At 41.6% G+C, this 22835-nt stretch overlaps 3 protein-coding genes and 1 pseudogene across 3 annotated transcripts; all 4 read left to right on the top strand.

The window, feature by feature from the left end:
* Positions 1-1549: 1549 nt before the first annotated feature.
* LOC108407213 (hemoglobin subunit epsilon-1) lies at positions 1550-3063 on the top strand. The gene is made up of 3 exons (XM_017676373.3): positions 1550-1659; positions 1783-2005; positions 2852-3063. The coding sequence occupies exons 1-3, from the start codon at positions 1568-1570 to the stop codon at positions 2978-2980; spliced, it is 444 nt and encodes a 147-aa protein (XP_017531862.1). The 5' UTR covers positions 1550-1567; the 3' UTR covers positions 2981-3063.
* Positions 3064-11935: 8872 nt separating this feature from the next.
* On the top strand, positions 11936-13381 carry LOC108407214 (hemoglobin subunit epsilon-2). The gene is made up of 3 exons (XM_017676374.3): positions 11936-12027; positions 12139-12361; positions 13253-13381. The coding sequence occupies exons 1-3, from the start codon at positions 11936-11938 to the stop codon at positions 13379-13381; spliced, it is 444 nt and encodes a 147-aa protein (XP_017531863.1).
* Positions 13382-14348: 967 nt separating this feature from the next.
* Positions 14349-18194, top strand: LOC108407205 (hemoglobin subunit beta-like; annotated as a pseudogene).
* A 3067-nt stretch (positions 18195-21261) lies between these two features.
* On the top strand, positions 21262-22574 carry LOC108407212 (hemoglobin subunit beta). The gene is made up of 3 exons (XM_017676372.3): positions 21262-21418; positions 21547-21769; positions 22323-22574. The coding sequence occupies exons 1-3, from the start codon at positions 21327-21329 to the stop codon at positions 22449-22451; spliced, it is 444 nt and encodes a 147-aa protein (XP_017531861.1). The 5' UTR covers positions 21262-21326; the 3' UTR covers positions 22452-22574.
* The last annotated feature ends 261 nt before the right edge of the window (positions 22575-22835 follow it).

Below are 22835 nucleotides of genomic sequence, written 5' to 3'. Positions count from 1 at the left end.
GGACTTTAAGCCTCTGGTTCCTGTGGCCAAACATTAAACATATTCCAATTCCTAGCCTGATTTATGTATTCCTCAATTTGATCACAAGTCTTAATTTAAAGTAATTCTATATTCTTCAGCTGTTTTACTGGTGTTAAAGAAGTATAAGTAGGACAGAAAATCAAGAATAGAATTCAGGGAAGCAAACTAAGTGTCCATCAGCAGATGAGAATATAAAGAAAATGTGACATGTAAACACAGTGGAATATTACTCAGTCATAAAAATAGTGAAATCCTGTCAATTACAACAACATGGATGGACCTGGAGGTATTATGCTAAGTGAAATAATCCAGACAGAAAAAGGCAAATACTGCATGGTTTCATTTGCATGTGGAATCTAAAATCTAAAAGAAATGAGTAATGTAACAATCAAATAATAGAACAACAACAACAGAAAAAACAGAAAAAACTCATAAATGCAGAGAACAAATAAGTGGTTGCCAGAGGGGAGGGAGGTAGGGAGGTGGGCAAAACAGATTAAGAGGATTAAGAGGTACCAAAAAAAAAAAGAAGAGGGCTCAAGGCACTCTCCCTCAAGTAGCACGTTTCCCCTCTAGTCACAGAGAAATGGACAGGAAGAGGGTTTACTGGAAGAACAGGATGTAAGCTTATTCTGTCTGTCCTCTATATGAACTCAACCTTGGGCACCATACTTTGGGATTGAGATCTTAGTCCTTTTCTGAATCTCTTGTTACTCTATTCAGCTTCCTGAAGTAACCGTGTATGTGTTTTTTTTTTTTTTTTGTTTTAAATTTTTGTGTGTGTTTATTATTTTTTTATTATTATTTTTTTTGGTATCATTAATCTACAATTACGTGAGGAACATTGTGTTTGGTAGACTTCACCCATCACCAAGTCCCCCCCACAAACCCCATTACAGTCACTGTCCATCAGCGTAGTAAGATGCTGTAGAATCACTACTTGCCTTCTTTCGTGTATGTGTTTTGTCTCCCTTGGAAAGCTAAGATCTAGAGGCTTGGTTATAATACGCTCCTCAGGAGAGCTAGAACTGGCTGAGATTCTGTGCCAACAACTGTATTCTTTTCCTTGACCCTCTTCTTCTCCTTGTCACCATCCTTAACCCAAATATTCAATCTGTTTTGTTTTGACTGGAACTCTTTCCCTATCTTGGGCTTAGTTCCTCTTTATGAGTCTTTCTTGGAGAAGGAGAAAGGGAAAGATGGGTGTTGTCCTGGAGGATGACATGGGGACAGAAGAGGGCAAAAAGGGGAAATGAGTGGAAAACTGTGCTGAGGATGGAGGAGGAGCCAACAAAGGAAGGATGTCTCAGAAACTAACACACATTATCACAAACTCAGTGTACATTCTTCACTGCTGACCCTTTACTGACCTGACTCCACCCCCGAGGGGCACAGCTCACCCTTGACCAATGACTTCAAAGTACTGGGATAGGAACGAGGGGCCAGAAGTTCAGCAGTAAAGAATAAAAGGCCACACTGTTCAGCAGCAGGTCATACCTGCTTCTGACACTTCTGTGATCACCTGTACGCTCCCAGACCTGTCATCATGGTGCATTTCTCTGGGGAGGAGAAGGCTGCCATCACTAGCCTGTGGAGCAAAGTGGATGTGGAGGAGGCTGGAGGCCAGGCCCTGGGCAGGTAAGAGTTGGGTTTCAGTGCATGGGAGAGGACAGTGAATATGAGTCTGACAAATTGACCAGGGAATTCCTCAAGATTCTCGAGACTGTCTGATTTTCCACCTGCTCTGATTCCATCCCACAGGCTCCTGGTCGTCTACCCCTGGACTCAGAGGTTCTTTGACAATTTTGGCAATCTCTCCTCTTCCTCTGCTATAATGGGCAATCCCAAGGTCAAATCCCACGGCAAGAAGGTGCTGACCTCCTTTGGAGATGCTATTAAGAACTTGGACAACCTGAAGAACACCTTTGCTAAGCTGAGTGAGCTGCACTGTGACAAGCTTCACGTGGATCCTGAGAACTTCAGGGTGAGTCCAGGAAATGTTCATGTGCTCGTTTTTGCTTTCTGCTTTGGGATAATAATAGAAGTTGAGTTGTTTGTTGGAAAGACTAACAAAGATTTCAAAAATTAGGGGTCCAACTTAGTGTTAAAAGGGCAAAAATTCAGTGGGCATAACTGAGACCACCTTGATTCAGGATTAGTGACAGTAAAAAGGGCTACTAGCAACCTGAGTTTGCTTAACTTTTCAGGAACTTTTGCCAAAACTGGTTGTATTTATCCTACATAATAACATCAAAGAGCAGCAGGCTTCATCAGAGAGCAGAGAGAGAAAGCAATTTGGCTCTTGGTAGATGAAGTCCTGTCTCAAGGAAGCAGAGTGCCTTATTTTATGTGGTCCTTGATGACAGAATATTAGGAAGAGATTTGGGGAAAAATCTTTAGAAAGATTGTCTCAAATAAAAATACAACTTCCCTGAAGTATATGAAATTACCTGTCAGCCTTGTGAGAAAGTGGAAGTTTGTCCCTACATTGGTTGGAGAGTTTACAGTCCCTCTGAGAACCCATGTGGCTCTGAAATCCTATGATCACAAGAATTAGACAATTGGTAGGAGAGGTTGGAAGAGATGCAAATACAAATGGTGAAATGTGAGAGAAGGTGGGGATATATGTAGGCAGAATGTCAAATGAAGGACTCATAAAAATAAATTGACTTTAGGAACTAGCTTATCTGAGTTTAATGGGTAAGCACAACCATCGTAGTAGTTCAAGGGCAGAACTGACGAGGAGTGTAATTATGAAGCTATTTTTTTAAGCAGTTCTTTTTGGAAACTTCTACTCAACATGCCTGTCCTTTTGTCTTTCACTTAACAGCTCCTGGGCAATGTGCTGGTGGTTGTTCTGGCTTCTCACTTCGGCAGGGAATTCACCCCTGATGTGCAGGCTTCCTGGCAGAAGCTGGTAGCTGGTGTTGCCAATGCCCTGGCCCACAAGTACCACTGAGTCCTCTGTCCAGCTCGCCAGTACCCTTCTGTGTCCCCAACATCCTCCTTCTTACATGGGCACTGGGGTTTGGCCTTGAAAGAAGTTTCTCTTTAATAAAGTACATTCTATTCAATCACCAAAAATTGCTATTTTATCTTCTTCATCTTTTATTCTTGTGTTAAAGAAGAGAAAGTTTATTGGCTGAGGGGTGGGAAGAGTTACAGGAAGGAACAAAAGCTCCTTTGAGAAGTGTGTGGGAACTCATCAAAGGAAGGTGGACATTATGGGAAGATTCCAGAGGGTCTGGAGGATGCCAAGATGGGGAAGAAATTCTCTGGGGTGGAGAAAAGGCTACTTAAATGGGTAGGGCCTTACAGGGATGTGTGGCAAAGAATTACTGTAGAAGGGAAGGAAGGAAGGGTAAGTAGTGCTTGAAAAAAAGCAAAGTAGACTTGTGGTATATGTCAGAATTGAGTTTTAAAAACAAACAAAGTTTTGTAGGGATCCAAGTTCTAGGCTAGGTTTACTATTTCAGTTACTCTAATGTGTGTTTTGAATCAATTTACTTGTCATATGTCTTGTGAAATTGAATTGGACATGAGAGCATGAACTGAGAGATGGCTGGGAGCTTTCCATAATAACCTCTGTGAACCAACAACAGTCTGCTCCTTCCTGAAGGTTTCCACTGTTTTACCAGGGAGCTAAGGCTAAGAGATGAAATCATGGTGCGTTACCTTCTGATTGAACATGGCATGCACTAATATAAAGTTAGAGTTAGGATATTGTGTGAATTTCTGGGGGAAGAATGACCAAGATCTCATGAAGGAGGGAAGATACTAACAAAGGCTCACAGTCTAAAACCGGTAAGCTGAGCTTGCTGACTTGTATGAAAATGTTTCCCTGGATGTAGAGGAGAGACAAAGACATAGGTGGAGTTTTAGGAAGAACTAGATCATGCAAGCTCTTCAATATAAAAATAAAGGTATTACTATGCAATGGGAAAAAGTGAATAATATATTCTTAGAACTTTAAATGACTCAAAGAATAGGATTGGGGGAAAAGCAATCTGATTAATGTATACTATACAAAATGAATTGAAAATTGCAAAGGTTAAACATGGTTGCTAATTCAGGGGAACTGAGATAATGGCTAAACCCAAGAAAAAGAGTGAGATCTGCAAGAACTGAAGGATGAGCAAACGTAGAATGAGGAGGACATAGTATCAAATTAGCTGGGGTGGATTATAAGGCTAGATGTGGCAGCAGGTGACTGAAAGCACCCAGCCTGGGTGAATTTACCAAGAAGATGCCATGTACTGACCTGGGCACCCTCCTGTGGTAACAGCATTAACTAATAACTCTTGAAGGAGTCATTGCTAGGTTGCTTAGGGAGTTTTGACCTTAAGGCCTTGAGTCAAACTCTCACATCAAGTCTTGAGACCTTCATACTTTAGAAGTTGGAGTGCCATATTTTGGAAAAATTGACTCTGTTATGCATTTTATTGTCCACATACATTGTGTTAGAGTCTGTACTATGAGTTACCTTCTAATTTGGCCTCATATGTCTACAATAGGGATGAGAGAACAGTGATTATCATAGTTTCAGGCTGTCACCAGCCCTGATTTCTCTGAGCCTGATAGCCTCTCAATACGCCCTATAGCAGAGTAAACAGAAGCTATTCATGGCACTAAACCTTTTACCCCAGCAGGCAACCAGTCACTCAGTCAGCATGTGAGAGCAATGGGCATTTTTGAAATGGTGCTATTATCATAATTAAATTTTTCTGATAGTGTTTTACTCCTCACCTCTAAGACAATCTAAAAGAAATCAAGCATGTGCTGCCTCTGTAACATGACCTCTGGCCACACTATACTATTTACCTATAAATCCCATGACCCACTATTTATCTCTCTAACATGCCAAGTATGTTGTGTGTGTGTGTGTGTGTGTGTGTGTATGTGTATGTTTTCCTGCCTTAGAGCTTTGCGTTTGCCATTCCAATTTCCAGTAGCTTACTTTCCTAATATCTTCCATGGCAGACATCTTCATGTCATTATGGCCCCAGCTCAAATATTATCCTCTTAAAGAAATCATTACTTATATAACTGTGTCTCATTAACACCAAGATACTAATTTTCCCCACAGAAAATAATAATAGATGAATGTTTTTGCTGACTGATTTACCTGTTCATTCTACTTATCTCCTACTCTATAGGATATATAATCCCAGAAAACCATTTTCCTTCTTTGGATTGTTTTTCTTAAATCACCAGTACATAGAATAACTGATGGTGCATAGTAGCTCAATGTATTTGTTGAAAGAATATTTGAAAAAGACCTTCTATGACTTTTGTGAAGAACCAGCTTATAGATGAGAAGTTTGGCAACAACAGAGGGAGCGACCAGGAAGGTGAGGGAGGGCGGAGCAGCTATGGATAAGGAGGACCCAAGAAGCCTCTGAAGGAGGTTGACTTGGAAGCAAGGAGAAAAGCAGTGATTATGGATGATCTTTACAATCACTCTTTGGGTTTCTGGGAACTCAGGAGGTTGTTTACGGACATAAGGGATCACAGAAGTCCCTCAGCTTGAAGGAGGGTGATTAAGAATCACATTCATTGCTGAGGCTTTCTGAGGCGTGGGCACCAGCTTCTAAGTCATCCCTTTGGGAAAGGCTGACCACTGAATCCATCAGATGTTGTCAAATATCTGTCTACACTTATCTCATGGGGCTCTGCTTAAAGAAACTCTAAATCGAGTTCCCCTCGTTCTCTGTACCCTGTACCTTTATTCCAGTAAGAATGCCCTTATCCCATCCTTAAGGGTGTGAGAACTCTCAAAATTTCTGGTTACAACATAGCTATTGAGATGTTGACAAATTTTATCTACCTAGCCTTTAAGCTTTTCTGAATCTCCATCAGTGAACAGAAATAGGCTCCACATGAGGTTATAAGGACAGAAAATATTTAACTTGAAATACTCTCATTTCAGGCATCTGATATGGTAGGAGAAAAGTAATTTGAAGATTGAGATTCCCTCTAATCGTATTCATTAGGTACCTTCTTAATCTGCATTTTTATTTGATTAGCAGGTCTCTAGTGCCACAGCCAAATAAACTGGATTTCTAAAGTTTCAGGGCTCCTGGTCAGGTAATATCTAACATCATGCATCATGAAAAAAAGAGAAAAAAAGAGCATGAACTCTGTCATTTTGGAAGTGTATCTGTCAAAAACTGTAGTGGGTTAGAGATAAAGTTGACTCTAAAGTGCAGTGATGTACCAACTATGACTTTGGACTATTAGTTAAAGAACAAAAAAACTTCTCTCCCTTTAGAGTTATTTTACAAGCACATGAAAGAAAGCAAAGAAGATGCTTCCTGATGTTAATTTTTGGACTAAGACCAGCTGAAAAGCGGACCCTCCGTTGATCAGAGACAAATCCAAGTCCACACTCTTCTACCAAGGGACCTTCCATCATCACCTTCACTGAGATGGAAGAGCTACACTGATCCCAAAAACCTGGGCCGTCAGCCAAAACACACATTGTGCAGTGAGGTAAAGGATTTTCCCCAGAGAAGAAATTTGTTGTGCTTTACACAGGCACATAGGTAATGAGGTGCCTGTAGTTTGTCCCCTAACCTCACATCTTGCCATTGAATGGATGCTTTTTGGGAACCATTTCTCCTTGGCTACTGGGGATAGAAGGGCTCATGGTCCAAATTTGACCCTCAGAGAGGTCTATTCACAGATCAGTGTGCACTTTTCCAGTGGAAATCTCTCCTGACTGAATGAGATTTACACTGAATTCAATACAGCTCCTGTAGTGGTAATCAAAGAAACCTGAAATCCCTGAAATTTTCAGATTCTTGCTTGAGCTTCAGCTTTAAGCACATACCTGAAAATAGCAGCAAAAATCAGAGGGAAGGTTGGCAAAGAGTACTGCAGTTTTCTATGGTCGGACGGACTCAGAGTAGCTAGAAGAAAGAGTGAGTAGGGGAATCTTGCATAATAGAGTTGAACAAGGAAAGGCATACAAACAGCACATATTCATCAAGGGGGGATCTGAGACACTATCACAGATGCATATTTCTGCAATAACTCTTCTCTGCCTAGATGCCACAACTGTATTCAGAGTTCAGCCTTAATCAATAGCCTCATGGAATCAGGTAAAGCAAGGGGCCCATGATTCAGGGATGAAGAATAAAAGGCCAAACATTCCAACAGTAGGGCGTACCTATTTCTGACACATCTGTGATCACCTGAAAGCTCAGACCAGACACCATGGCTCACTTCAAAGCTGAGCACAAGGAAGCCTTGTGGGTCCATCACAAGCCTGTGGTTCAAGGAGAATAAAAAAGAGGTAGGAGGCTAAGCCCTGGCAGACAGGTTCTTGGGTCCAGAGCAGAGGTGGAAAGAAAGGAAGCTAAGCCTGGCAGGCATCCAGTCAGTTCTCATATGACAAGTTCTAACTTCCTGTCTGCAATGGTCCCATCACATAAGGACCATTCTGGTCATCTATCCCAGAACAGGAGGCTCTTTGACAACTCTGGAAACATTTCTTCTGCCTCTGCCAGCATGAGAAACTCCAAGGGACGTTCCATGGCAGGATGAGTTCAGGGACACCTTTGTCCAGTTGAGTGAGTTCCACTGTGACAGGCTGTGAGTAGGTCCTGGGAACTTCAGGGTGAACCCAGGAAACAGTCTTGTCCTCTTGCTTTTAACTTTGGAACAACTTAGATAACTGAGCACTGACCTGACTAAAACCAAGACGGCTGTGGGAAGTGAAATGCTTGGAAATACTGGAGTTGAGAGGAAAGCAACTGCAGAGGACTGAACTAAGGGCCTGATGTATAGGGCCTAAGGAGTGCTTCTAGAAGTCTAGGGGGACTTGTTTGAACTCTACTGGCTTTTAAAAGAGACATAGAAACATGCAGGAAAGTGACTATTGGTAATTGCTTGGAAGGAACTTTGGTTTTTACTTTTTATCTTTCACTTTTTCTCTTCTGGGAGGCAGAAAAGAATGGACAAGAAGAACTATCTATGCAGGCATATATTGGTTCTGTATAAGCAAGAAACCTAGGGTTCACAAACAATCACAAAGGCTACTTAGGTACTGGCTGGACATTTACACATACTGCTTATGAGATCCATTTTAAACTTACATCCTATAAATCCAGAAGTGGTCCGAAGTGTCTCTGAGGGAGGGAAAGAGCTAGAACATGTGGCCTGCGGTAGGTGTGGAAAGAAAGCTATGGGATTTTGTTTTTCAGCCTACACAATTCGGGCTTGGTGATAAGAAGACAGAGTGAAATTATCATGGCCAGGAATTTGTCCAGCAAGAGAAACAAACTGTGTTTAGTGACTAGGCAAGAACCCAAGCTATGAGGGAAGTTGATGTTGGCTTAATTCTAAATGGGACTTGGGTGGCTAGATACCTAGAGGCCAGCCTGGAGCTCTCTGCTCATTGTACATCTCTTGATACTTCTACAGCTTCTGGGAGACATGCCAATTGTTTTGGCAAACCATTTTGGCAAGGAATTCACCTTGCCGATGCAAGCTGCCTGGCAGAAGATGGTGACTGGACTGGCTAATGACCTGGCCCACAAGTACCACTGAAGCCCTTGCCCTGTAATAGAGTCACAAAGGAACACTTTCATTGTTTAAACAATAATAATAGCAATAGTAGTAGTAGTAATAATAATTAATAACAATAATGTTCTACTAATTATTTCTGTAAATGTCTTCAGTTCTACTTTTCTCATGTGTTATTAAGTATGCAGAACATGAGGGATTGCATTTAGATCTATGAGTGTGTGTGTGTGTGTGTGTGTGTGTGTGTGCGCTCACAAGCTTCCTACTCAACTTTTGTATGACGTAGATATTTTGAGAAGGAAAATAAAACAGCAGGGCAATTAAAGTAATATATGCTTGGGACATACCGTTGTACAGTTGGGAGGAGCATACACCATACATTTGGGAGTTTTTCAAGTTAAAGATGTGAGAGCACTGAGTAGGAAAGAACAGGCATCATGGGACAAGGACGCCTCAGAACCAGACGATCACATGGGGCTGTGCGAAGACTTCCATGGAGGTAAAGGCTCTGCATGGAGGCAGAGGTCCAGGCAAAGGTTATAATTCCGTTCTACTTATGGGAACACATATTCTGAAAACAGCTGGTTTGCCACAAGCCCTTGTGAGGACAGATTAGGGATGGGAGTTTGGAGTTAGAAGTAAAAGCAGAAGATGACTTTTGTCAAAGTCAGCCCCAAAGAACTGGTCCTGGGCTGTACTAGAGAATTTTATGCCTTTTGGTGGTGAGAGGTGCCTGGGACTGTTAAATTGATTGCATGTCAACAGGAGAGACCATAGCCAAATGTGCAGATTGGCTACATTTCAAGGAAGAGAGATCATTGTAAAGTGGGGACAGATAAAGTTGTAGGTGAAGGAAATGAACTAGAAGAAGCTCAGAAGCCATCTCAGAACAATGATCAGCATTGTAAGATTAAAATGAACACAAAATAAATTGCATAGAGTAGTTGGGGAGGACAGATCACAGGAATTTTTGTATGACTGGTAGTTAATACTGGTTTCTAGTCAGGAGTGCAATGCAATGGATAAGATAGTTAGGAAGATAGTGTGGCTGTGGGTGCTGAGTAGACTGGAGCTCATAACTCATGTCAGGTTCACAAATCTCTACTGGTTTCCCATGCCTTAGAATAAAATCCTCACTCGACTCTCGTGTTCTTAAATAACAAGCCCTGGGTCAGCTCTCCAGCCTTGCTTCTTCCCCCTCTTTTCTTACCATACTTTACTCTGACTTGCAGTGCCTTTCTTTAAATGAAATCCCATTTGTTTTTCCTTTTTTTCTCCTTTTCTCTCAAGACTTGGAGTTTTGTACTTGCCTTTCCTGCTTCCAGGAACTTAATTCTCCAAACTACCCAGGCCAGGCTGTATCTTGTGATTAAGGTCCAAATTCAAACATAACTTCCTTTAGGACATCTATCCTTACATTATTTTTCTTTCGTCATTTGCCACCATACCATCAGACACATTTTCTTCCTGTCATATAACACCATCTGAGATTCTCTTACTCATTCATGTGTCTGATTATTAGAACGCCCACTAGAATGTGAACTTAATGAGACGAGATAAGCTGTTTTGTTCATCCAAGATTCCCAGTGTTAAAACAATGAACGGCATGATTGTCAGCCATATTTTTTTAAATATGTAATGAATGATAGGGAAACTGTTAGATGACTGTGATGATGATTTAGCGCTGATGTGATAAGCATCTAGATGGCAGTGGAAGCAGAAAGCATGGAAATATATTGGAAGTATGGAACAACCTTGAATAAAAACAATCAAAAAGTCTTGGAAAGTGATTGAACAGGGTAAGAGAGAAGCAGAAATTAGAGTTAACTGCCAGAATCACTGTCTGATTTGCTGGAAAGATGGGAGGTTATTCATCAACATTCAGCATTGCAAAAGCTCCTGACTCTGAGGGATTGCAGTGAGCATGCCCCCTGTTGGAAATGAGTATCGGGGCCATTAGAGCAAGTGCCCTGAGCCATCATCTCTGGACAGGCCCACAAGTGAGTGTAAGTGGGATTCTTAGTTGCAGTCAAAGTTTTCTCTCCTTTTTGGTACTTCCTTGACCTTTTCTCTTGAAGAAATCCTTTTGCAATTTTATCAAGCTTTTTACTTTATATCTCTTTCAAAGTGTTCAGCATAGCTGGGGACTGAGAGCTTACAGATAATCAAGTCTATCATGGTAAACCAGCTTCTGGCATCTTAGCATTCTTATCCACATTTACATTTAAATCTTTTCCAAGCTGAACAGATGAAAGTCTCCCACTATATCAAATGGAAAGGATTTCTTTTCTAATAGCAGAAATTCAGCTCTAATATATTGTGTCAAACACTTTAAATTTTAGAGTTATTCTGTAAATACACATGTGGAGATTATTTGTTAAACTGTCATTGTTTTTGGTAAGATTGAAGTCAGGGAAAAAGAAACCGGCCAGCTTCCTGGAGCTCAAAATGAGAAAAAAATAAAATAAAGGAACCATTCCCTCTCCCACTGGAGGTATGCCTTGTCTAGTCCTATGAATGCTTGATTGAGATGCATGAGACCAAAGTAATTTAGGTCACAAGGACAGAAGTCTGATGATGAAGATTGCCCTGCCTGACTAGAAATGAGCAAAAGTTAAATACAGCAGGAGAGCAAGGACCTAGCACATGCCAGAGACAACTCCCTTAATCCATGGAGTCTTTCAATACTGTTCATTGAACACAGAAACACATATTTTTCCCAACACTCACACTTGTCTGTATAATCAGAGTGAAAAAAATTTACTCAGACAAGTGCATAAATTAATATAACTCAGCAACAATGAGGATAATGCTCAATTCTTCTCTAAATTACTCAGTTATTACTTGTCCTTTTTCTAAACTGATGCTGGATTGGGGTCTTTTTTTCTGGCATGGAAGAATTTTAAAAGTCTGAGCCCCATTTAAACTTAAGAAAAATTAGTAACCAAGAAGATCTGTGGCTTCTTCTACACCTTAAGTGAACAACAGAATGATGTCTTGTAAACACCTGACACAATACCCAAAAGATTTCTTATCCGTCCTACTTCCAGTCATGCAGTGGTCAGCCTACAGGTCACTTCAGGGATACTGGCAATGGGGAGCTTAAGATAAGAATTGCATAATAGGTGGTTGGGGAAAGGACAGCAGAACGCCCCTGATAGAGCCACCAACACTATCAGAGACACAAATGTCCATCTTGTTGACCATCCCTTGGGTCAACAAATCCCACCCCTGGGTGACAACCGACCTTTGACCAATAGTCTCATTTTATCAGAAGAAGCAAAGGTCTGGGGACCAGAAATGAGAAATAAAAGGCCACACAGAGATGCAGCAGCACAGACTTGCTTCTGGCACACAAGTGATCACCACTAAGCTTCCAGACACCATGGTGCATTTTACTGCTGAGGAGAAGGCTGCCATCACTAGCCTGTGGGCCAAGGTTAATGTGGAGGTGGCTGGAGGTGAGGCCCTGGGAAGGTAAGCAGTGGAGGCCAGGGAAGGGACAGAAAGTGTTCCTGTAAGAGGGATTTACCAGGTTTCTTACATACTCTGTTTTCTATCTGCTCTGTTATAATGATCATCCCACAGGCTCTTGGTTGTCTACCCATGGACCCAGAGGTTCTTTGACAATTTTGGCAACTTATCCTCTGACTCTGCAGTGATGGGCAACCCCAAGGTCAAAGCCCATGGCAAGAAGGTGCTGACCTCCTTTGGAAATGCTGTTAAGCACATGGATGATATCAAGGGTACCTTTGCTAAGCTGAGTGAGTTGCATTGTGACAAGCTGCATGTGGATCCTGAGAACTTCAGGGTGAGTTCTGGGCAGGCTTTACTTTGCTCTTTTGTCTTAGATTTCTGTGCTGTGAATATGTTAGGCAACACAGGCACTGACGTCTTAACCTTATAGAGATATTCTGAGGAGGTAATGTTTCAGGAAAGGGTTTGAGTTTGGTAATCAGGTTGTTTCAAAGGTCATTGGTAAAACCAAGTAGAGTAATTACTATGACCAGTGAAACCACTGGCCATCTGATATTTCTGAAAAATTACATGCTGTGAAGGGTGCTAGTCAAAACTGAGCTAAGTGTTTTGGCCTGGAGAATACTAATTGAGCCAGGGAGGAGAATATAATACTTTTGGTAACTGAAGCTTTCTATAGAAATTGATGAATACATTTTTGCACGGTTCTTGAGTTTAGAACCAGAACTAAGCAGGGCAAAGTAACAGCAATCTTTTCAATGAGTGACTGCGGTTTGCCTTCCCCCTGCTCCAGCCAGTTAGCAGCGATGAGATACTCTTATATCCATGACACAGTGTTCTTTGTCATGAATGTCCAAACAATTTGAATGTATGTAATATCTGGGGACTTAGAATACATAATATTAAGGCCCCTTGCATTATTATAATCTCACTTTAAATAAAGACAGTGTCTAACAGAGAGTAGCAATCCATAGCAATGTTCTGGGGTGGGATGTTGGCAGGGCAAACGAGAGAAGTACAGAACACAATGGGAGGTGCAGGGCTGGGAGACATACTGAAGTCAATGTCGAGCCTGCGGTGATGCACTTTTGTGAGAACATGACCCAGAAGGTTGACTCAAAAAATTATCATGGAACAAACTGTTGTTACATCTATTTGTTGCAAGGCCAGTTTAAGGCCTTCCATTCACTAAGTACTATTGTCCTTTTATTCTCCATCTCCCCAGCTCCTAGGCAACATGATATTGATTGTCTTGGCAACCCATTTCGGCAAGGAATTTACCCCACAGAAGCAGGCTGCCTGGCAGAAGCTGACAATGGCTGTGGCCAGTGCTCTGGCCCACAGGTACCACTGAGTTGTCTGTCCGTGTTGGCACCCCGTGTTCCAAGAGCCCATCTCCTAAAGATGGAGGACAGTGCTCTGCCTCCACACTTAACTCCTACATGATAAAAATAAAATAAAATAATTCTGTATAAGGATTTCTTGTCTTCTCTGTCTTTATCCTTTATGTTCATTCAGCTAAAAGAAAGCACTCCTATGGGATGGGAGGATAGGATATTGGGAGTTTGGGGAGTGTAGAGAATAGAGTTGGACAATGTCTTTAGAAAAAAAGAAGGAATGGAGGTACTCTTGAGAGATGCTAGGATATCTTTGATAGTGAAAAAGGCATGTTATGACTCAAAATAAGCAACCTGTGTAGGCTGTCATTTGTATAAACTCAAGATATAACTCTTTAGGAGTTTTGGTTCATATCTGCTTAATATAAGAAACATCTTTTTATCAGCTATAACACAGTGAAGATGGGGCTTCCCAGACATCCAGTCAAGGGCCATACTCTAAACTTCTCCCTAGTGTCCTAAACGATTTCAATGGAGGAATCATCCCTGAGGCATATGAACTGAGTGCTTTGGTTTGAGTCTGTACTTGGCCTGCTACCTCTGTGACCTGGAACATACTTCTAATTCAGTTTAGGCTTTGTTGGAGGTAAAAGGCAATTTCTGTGGGAAAATAACAAAATTAGGCATCAGCATGCCAAGTCTAAGAGACAGAAGAGAAACAGGCCCTTCAAAAGCAGCGGGGTGGAATAAAACTACTGAATCTGCTGGAGAGCCCAGAAGGCAGGGAGAGCAGCTATAACAAGCAAAGAGAACCAGTGATGTTCCCTGCACATGACAGTGACACACTAAACAAGGAATTTCTGGGAAATTGATCCATGTGTGAGTATAAAACTGACAAGGCAAGCTCTACCCTTGGATAAAGCCATTCGAGTTTGCTGTGACAGTAGCAAAGTGATGGGCAAAGGGCTGGATTTGATAGGAGCAATGAAACTAAGAAAAATATCAGGTAAGGGGCCATTGTGGCAAATATTCAGCAGAACTCAGAACATAGTGAAATAGAGTGGAGAAGTCACAGATGATAGCCAGGTTCCCGTGTGATGCCATTCATTGGTAGGACATCTATATCCCAAACAGAAAATTCCTGGAAGTTTCTTGTTGGGAGATGGCAATGAACACAGTCACTTTTGTGACAATCCCTTCAAATTCCTGTACCCAAGTCCCTAGTGTAGAGGTGAAAAACCAGGGCTTTGGGATTAACAGCCAAAGTTAATGAAATCAAATTCAAATTACAGCCCCACCACCTTGAAATGTTTAGTTAATATGTTTAAGAATTTTCTCATTTGTAAAATGAGATGACTCCTACCTCACAAATATGTCCCAAGGCTTCAAGGATACCTTGTGAAGTGTGCTGTCTGTCATTTTTGATGAGACAGTTGTAGTGGCTTATACAGTAAACTATCACCTGTTCCTTTGGGTGCTGTTTCATTGCGTGTTCCTGACCTGACTGTATTCTATCTGACTCCCACACCCACATAGCTATCTGCTTAAAATCCCATTTTAGATTGTTCAAGAGTGCATCAAATACAGTGTGTCTAAGAGTGAATTCTTGATCTTTTTCTAACTTGTTCCTGCTGACTTTGCCCTCTTCTGGTGTCCCCATCTCAGGGACTAACACACCATCCCTGTTCAAGCCTGGTAATGAACATGGTATTTTTACATCCCTGGTTACTACAATATTATCCTAACTGTTTGTCTCTCATTTATTCTACCCCTAAAATCCATTTATACACTGAAGCTAGAATACTTTCTGAGAAACACAGATCAAACCATGCCACCTGCTTCCTTGAGTTTTTCAGTAGTTTTTCTTGGCTTTTGGGTTAAATAAAAATAATTTGTAACATAATTTAAAGATAGTTCATGTCTCCTCTGTGCCTTCCTATCATGTAACACTTGCCTTTGTGATCTTAATCGTAGACCATACTGACCATCTTTTCCTATATAAATCACACAGTTTGTGTTATTGTCTGTGGTTAGTTTTAATCAACATTTTGTTGTGTAATTTATCAGTATTGCTGCAGGGGAAGCAACAGTTGATTCTCTTCAGCGCTGTGTAATATTTCATTCTTTTACTATACCATAACTTATCTGTTTCACAGATATGTTGGCTCCTCAAGGAGGAGATGCTCAAGATGCTGTTCTAATGCTATAAATCATTTCAATACTGAAGAATAATTGGAACATAATAGAGTCAATACTCAAGGGAAAGGAAAGGAAAATGACTGAGGAACATGTAAATTGCTACTAGTTTGAGATTCTTATGCATATCTATGCATGTCTTTGGGTGTACACAAGCATGCATTTCTGTGTATGTAGAAGAACAATTGCTAGGTCACAGGTTTTGCAAATATTCTGCTGCTGTAGAGACTACCAGATCCTTTCCAAAGCAGTTATACTATTTTACATTCTCATCACCAGATTACAAAAGTTTTTGTTGATCTACATCCCTGACAAATTTTGGAATAACCAGTCTCTCTCTCCTCTCCTCTTCTTTCATATTTTTTTCCCTCCCTATGCTGGTGGGTATGTCATGTCATTGTAGTTTTATTTTGATTTGTGAAAAGAGAGAAATTCCCTTTGAATTTTCATTTCTGATTCACTCCATTTTTTTTCCCCTGAAGACACAGCTGTGAACATTTCTGCACTTACATTTTCCCAGAAACCCTATCAGACTTAATCTGGCTGAATAAGGTAAATCTTCTGGGAGTTCCTCTGCATTTTTTCTGTAGTCATATCATAGTTTGAAACAATTACATAGGTACCAGACATTTTTCCTTGTCTTTCCTTAAATTGTTCCCATTATAAACCATGTGCCCCAAACCTATTTCAGTAGCTGGCAGAGAGATAATATTCATTCTTTTTCTTTCTTTTAATGGACATTTATTTCAATGAAAGAGCGGAAAAAAAGGAGTTTTGTGATCACAGGTATTTATTTAAAGAAGAAGAAAGAGAGTGAGTTAAAACTATGGCAAAATACTTATCCTTTCCAACCACTGATAAAGCTTTTTAAAGGCAAAGAGAAGCTCCAAATAGAGTCAAGTTAATAAAAATTCTGCTTGCTAGACCTTAGTTTTCTTGCCTATAAAGTGAAAGAATTGGATGAGTTAAACTGTGAGATGCATTCCACTATACAGACTAAACATTTTAGCATAAATGGGAGTATATTTGCAGAAACAACCTCTGAGGTATATGAAGTAGAGAAGTAGAGGGGGAGAGGGTTTCTGAGTCAATGCACACAAACAGAGCAGCCAATCAACAGCCCAGCTGAAGTGGACTGAAGAATGAGGGTGCATCTTACATTTACACAAACCAACAGGTTTCTGTTATTCCTGGGCTAATCTGCTCACAAGAGCAGGAGCCAGGGCTGGGCATGGAAGGAAGAGCAGGGCCAGCAGCAGCGTACACCTGTTTCAACAAAACCATGCTCACTAGCAGCCATACAAAGAGACACCACGGTGCATCTGAGTGCTGAGGAGAAGGCCGCCGCCACTGCTCTGTGGGACAAGCGAGATTTGGTGAGTGTTGGTGCCAAGCCCCTCGTGAGGTTGGTGTCTAGGTTACAAGCTGTGCAGGTGTAAAGAGGGCAACTGGAAGCCACTGGGGCACGTGCAGACAGCGCAGCCCCCTGGGTGCCCGACAGGCCCTGACTCCCTCTGCCCTCTGTGCTGTTTTCTGCCCTTAGGCTGCTGGTGGTTTACCCCTGGACTCGGAGGTTCTTTGAGGCCTTTGGAGACCTGTCCAATGCTTCTGCCATTATGGGCAACACTAAGGTGAAGGCCCATGACAAGAAGATGCTGAACTCCTTGATGATGACGTGAAAAACCTTGACAACCTCAAGGGCACCTGTTCCCAGCTGAGTGAGATGCACTGTGACCAGCTGCACACAGATCCTGAGAACTTCAGGGTGAGTCCAGAAGAGGATCCACCTCTTCCTTTTCTCTTTCTAGTCTTTCCCTCTGCTTCTTTACCTACCTGTTCTTCCTCCACATTCCTTAATGCTTCAGTATGTGTCATCAAAGTTTTTCAAGATTTACATAGTTTTGTATTTTTCTTTCAATATTCCATATTGTTTCCTTTTTCACAACCTTGCTTTTCTATCAAGCTCTTTATTTGCCTTATCTTTTGCCTCTGTTTTCCCTCTTAACTTCCTTTCCCCTACCCAATATCCAAATTATACACAGCAACTCTCATCTCCTAGTCTGCACTTGGAAAAATCCTTCTGTTTCTCTCATAAGGGGATTGTAAAGGCTCCTCAAGGAGGAGATGCTCAAGATGCTGTTCTAATGCTATAAATCATTTCAATACTGAAGAATAATTGGAACATAATAGAGTCAATACTCAAGGGAAAGGAAAGGAAAATGACTGAGGATGAAGGACTAGAAATAGTGCAATAGGACAGCAGTAGTTGCTGAAAGAGAGCCCACATTCACACTAATTAATCAATTAGTCAGTATATATAATATAGATATGTACATATTGTGTGCATGAGCATGTGTATACATGCACACATGTATGTATGTATTTACTCATTTATGCTGACAGGGATAACCTGAGGAACAATTTAGGCTACAGTGTGAGCAGAAAAAACTAATTGCTGGCTCAGTCTCGCAAGCCAAGCTTAGTTTCTCTGTCAATCCTCTATGTATGCTTATTTACCTTTTCTGCACCCCTGGCAATGTGCTGGTGTATGTGTGAGCCTGCCACTTGGGCAAGAAATTCATCCCAGAAGTGGTGGCCGGTATGGCTAATGCCCTGGCTCACAAATACCGTTGAGATCCTGGCCAGTTTCCTGGTCACCATCGGAAGGCCTTATTTCTCTAGGTTCTATATTCTGAACTTGGGGAAATAATGTCCACCCTCAAGTATATGGCTTTTTCCTAATAAAGAACTTTCAGGTTAACTTCTTGATTCATTTCATTTTCATTTTTTTTTCTAGAGTTACAGGAAAGTCCCTGCAGATGTGCAGACAGGGAGTGCTTGTACCTTACCCAGAGGGGTCAAGGGAAATGAGAAAGAGAAGGGGACTACACAGCATCACTAATGGGTGACACTTCCACCTCCAGAGCCTATCAACTTTCATAAAAGGGTTTAATTTAGAGAGGATACTGGCATGACAGAGATCTATCTCTCTGTCTCTCTCAGGGGCTTGGAGACTCTGTGTGTGTGTGTGTGTTTAGTGCTCAGTGGGGCTGGAATCAAAGTATAGCAGACATCCTGTGGCAGCCCTTCACAGGTTCAAGCTAAGCTTACAATGGTAAAGATGGCAGTGTGCCCAAGAATCATTGCAGAACCTTTAAATGCTGATCTGGATTTGAACCTGAGACTCTGAACTATTTGTCACTTACCTCTGTTCATTCTTTCTTACTTTTGTCTGGCATGTCTGTGCTGTTGATGTCTTATTTCAATATGCAGCCTGTCCCTGCAGGGTTCTGGGTATAAAAGGAGAGGTCTGTGTCACTTGTTAGTTATACTAAGCAGTAGTGGTGTTGAAGAGCAGCTTCTTCTGTCTTGAAGTCAAGATGATGGCAGCTGCCTCAGCTGCCAGGACTGAAGAGTGGCCCATTTGTCACCCATGGCAAGAGAAAGCCTAAGGAAGAAGACACAATGGGAGAACTTAGGGGGACTTTTCAGGAAACAGGAAGTGACATGGGAAGTCTTTAAAGTAGGTGGTAACTTCTGTCAATCAGATGGAAAGCTGTGGCCTTGACAGTCTGGTTTATTAGAGGAAGATCTAAGTCTATTCTGTACTATTATTTAATAAGGTCTGTAAGTGTTTCATGACACAGAGTTCCTATAGAAAGCATGTTTAAACTCCCCAGAAGAGCTCCTTTCACATGCATATGCCTGCTCTGATATCAGGGGTGTGAAATGGGGCCTAGGCTAAAGTCTGAATGGAAAACAATGATAAAGCTAAAGGAGGTTTACATTTAACAAAATGAAACTCAAAATTTAAAGGTCAAACCATTTTTTCCTTTAAACATTTGGAACATTTTAAAGACCTCTTTTCCCAGAAGTCAACATGTGGAATCTTTTCCCAGGGAAGACCAATAGTAAGATCCTCTTTGCTTCAGAATCTTAGAGAAGAATGAATATAAGCAGAAAATGTTTAAGTGCTACTACCTCTTTTATGCCCAAACTCTTAGATGGGCATATAGTTCTGCCCTAACCTTCAGGCAGCCAGACCTGAGCCAGTCTTTTCTGTATGTCTGATAATGATCAGAGTTCGTTCACAATCACTTGGGGAAGAAAGGGGTGAGGAATCTTATCTAGCAACGATAGAGAAAAATATGCTGGGGAATGGATCAGTGGAAGGGGAAATTTGTGATTATATTTGGAACAACTAGAAACAGAGAAGTCCTTTTCTCTTGGTTCATCTAAAAACGTTTTTGTAGTTGGAGTTTCAGAGTTGCAGAGCTGAAAGGATGAGAGATTTCTGTTAAATATTTGTTTCCAGTGATGGCAAAGGAGAAAGAAAGGTGAATTTAGACATTAGCATGCCTGAATCAGGAGAAGATTCTAAGATTCTAAGGTAGGAGAAACACTAGTAAATAAAACTGTCTGGCCCTTTCCTTGCTGAAAGGAAATGGGAATTGAGGAGGGGAAAGAAAGATGCAGGAGGCAGAGCTGACAGTAAGGAGGGCAAGTGAGGAGCAGGCCGTCAGGGAACACTGAGATCCTACGCTGAGCACAGACAAGCTTGCCGCTTGTGCTTGTTCCATGATGTCTTTAAACTTTAGAAGATTTTTAGCCTAAGAAGTTAACAGAATTTATTACATGGACAACAAGGAGTGTGGGTGGTTACTGGAAAGGCTGTAGAGACAGAAGAGTACATTTCAGTAAAATAAGGTTTGGACACAAAAATACATAGAGAAAATGGGATTATGGATGATGAATTCAAATACAGAAAAATTATTATATACACAGCACTCCTAGTGGTCTAGGGAAAGAATTTCTGAGCCAAGGCCAGAATGCCTTTCCATGTACCTACCCCTCTTTTTAAGTCACAGAGAGGATTCTCTGTTTTCCCAGGCTTTCTCTGATCAGACTAGGAAAAACCAAGTTAAATGTCCCTGGTTAGTCTATGAAAACATTGCTTCTGTCAGTGTTGCTAACAATTTTGGATTGTAGTTGATTTTTCAGTTATTTGTATTTCTTACTACATTCAGAGATCTCTGTGTTTCCACCTGTGGGCTCCCCAAACCCAACAGAATAACTATTTCACAGGACTCTCCTGATTCATATTTATTCTATTGTTCACTCGTCATATATTTAGCTATATGACAAAATTAAGAAAAAAAATGAATAAATGAATGAATGGATATTTGTTTTCTTACCAGGAGGATTTAATGCAAACCAAGAAAAGAAATGCATACTTAGAACTGGGCAGACGTTTCATCCATGCTGTCCTGTGTTATTGCATGTATTCTGAAGACTATGTAGAAATCTAGAATTTCAAGATTCTAAAGGAGATCTATCCATATAGTCTCACTTTGAACCACAGCAAGCAAATCCCTCCCATTTTCTGGACCTCAGAGTCTTCATTTTCAATCAAGAAAATTGCGGACGCATTCTCTAAGAGACTACCAGGTTGTGATTCCAAAAATTGAACAAGTAAACTTGCCAAGGAGGATGATTTTAGTAGCAGTTTATATTGCTGGAAAGGGACCTAGAGATGCCTAGAGAGAAACTCATAGGCCAGTGTCAGAGCTGCCAAGGGCATGTATGGATATCATCGTCTGGGACTTACTTAATCTGCCCAGCCACACCCTGGCCCTGGCCAATCTGCTCACAGGGGCAGGGAGGGCAGGAGCCACACTGGGCATAAAAGGAAGAGCAGGGCCCAGCTGATGCTTACACTTGCTTCTGACACATTTGTGCTCACTAGCAACCACACCAACAGACACCATGGTGCACCTGACTGGTGAGGAGAAGACTGCCGTCACCTCTCTGTGGGGCAAGGTGCACGTGGATGACGTTGGTGGTGAGGCCCTGGGCAGGTTGGTATCCAGGTCACAAGGCAGGCATAAAGAGATGACTGGAAGCCGAATACATGCAGGCAGTGCAGTCCCCCGGTGTCTGACAGGCCCTGACTCCCTCTGCCGTCTGTGCTGTTTTCTGCCCTTAGGCTGCTGGTGGTTTACCCCTGGACTCGGAGGTTCTTTGACTCCTTTGGCGACCTGTCCAGTGCTGCTGCCATCATGGACAATGCTAAGGTGAAGGCCCACGGCAAGAAGGTGCTCAACTCCTTCGGTGATGGCCTGAAGAACCTCGACAACCTCAAGGGCACCTTTGCTCACCTTAGTGAGCTGCACTGTGACAAGCTGCACGTGGATCCCGAGAACTTCAGGGTGAGTCTGTGGGAGCCTCAAGGTTCTCTTCTTCCTCATCATGGGAGAGGGCTTCAATGGCAGGATGCTGTTAGAATGGAAAAGAGGTTTCTGGTTGCATTTCTCTGGATCTTCAAGACTAGTGTATTTTATGCTCTTTGGTCACAACCATATTTTCCTCTTACTCATTCTTGTTTTCCTCTTTTTCTTTGCGACATCTTTTTGTTTTTTTTTAAACTTTTTGAATACTTAATTAAGAAACTCTTTTTTAACCCACTTAACATTTTATCTAATACTTTTATTCCCTTATCTCTTCCTTTCAAAGTGAGGAGGATCGAATGTATTATTGCTTCTTTGTATGGTTCTAAAAAACATCAGTGATAAGTTCTGGGTGAGGGCAGGAAGAGAGGAACATTTCTACAATATGAATTCAGGCTGTTATGGGTGGAGTCATAGCAGTCAGAATATCTAAGAGTCACCTATATTTCTGCTTATAGGATGGGGCTGGAGTATTCTGAGTCCCAGCTGGGCCCCTCAGCTAACCGAACACATGCCTCTTGTCTCTTCCCCACAGCTCCTGGGCAATGTGTTGGTGTGTGTGCTGGCCCGCCACTTCGGCAAGGAATTCACCCCGGAAACGCAGGCTGCCTATCAGAAGGTGGTGGCTGGTGTGGCCAATGCCCTGGCCCACAAGTACCACTGAGCTACCTTTCCTGCTTTCAGGAAAGGCACCTCTGCCTCCACAGCCAAACAACTGAACATGGGAAAATTGAAAGGCTTTGAGCATCTAGCTTCTGCCTAATAAAGAACATTTGTTTTCCTTGCACTGCTGTATTTAAATAATTTCTGCGCTTTTCACTCAAGTGGGCACATGGGAGGGCAAGACATTAAATGGGGAGCTAGTTCAGACCTTGGGAAAATATATTTGTGCCTTGGACTCCATGGAAGGAGAGGTTATAAATAGTTAATATATGTGGGAAACAGACTCTGCTGCCTACTCTTGTTTTCTCTCAGAAAAAGGATTCAAGTTGAGGCTTGGTTTAGGGATTAGACTTTTGTTATGTTTTACTTAAATTAGTTATTTTAT

Source organism: Manis javanica, chromosome 11 (assembly GCF_040802235.1).
Source record: "Manis javanica isolate MJ-LG chromosome 11, MJ_LKY, whole genome shotgun sequence".
Classification (NCBI taxonomy): domain Eukaryota; kingdom Metazoa; phylum Chordata; class Mammalia; order Pholidota; family Manidae; genus Manis; species Manis javanica.
The sequence above is the reverse complement of the archived record's forward strand: the minus strand, read 5'-3'. Positions and strand labels throughout refer to the sequence as shown.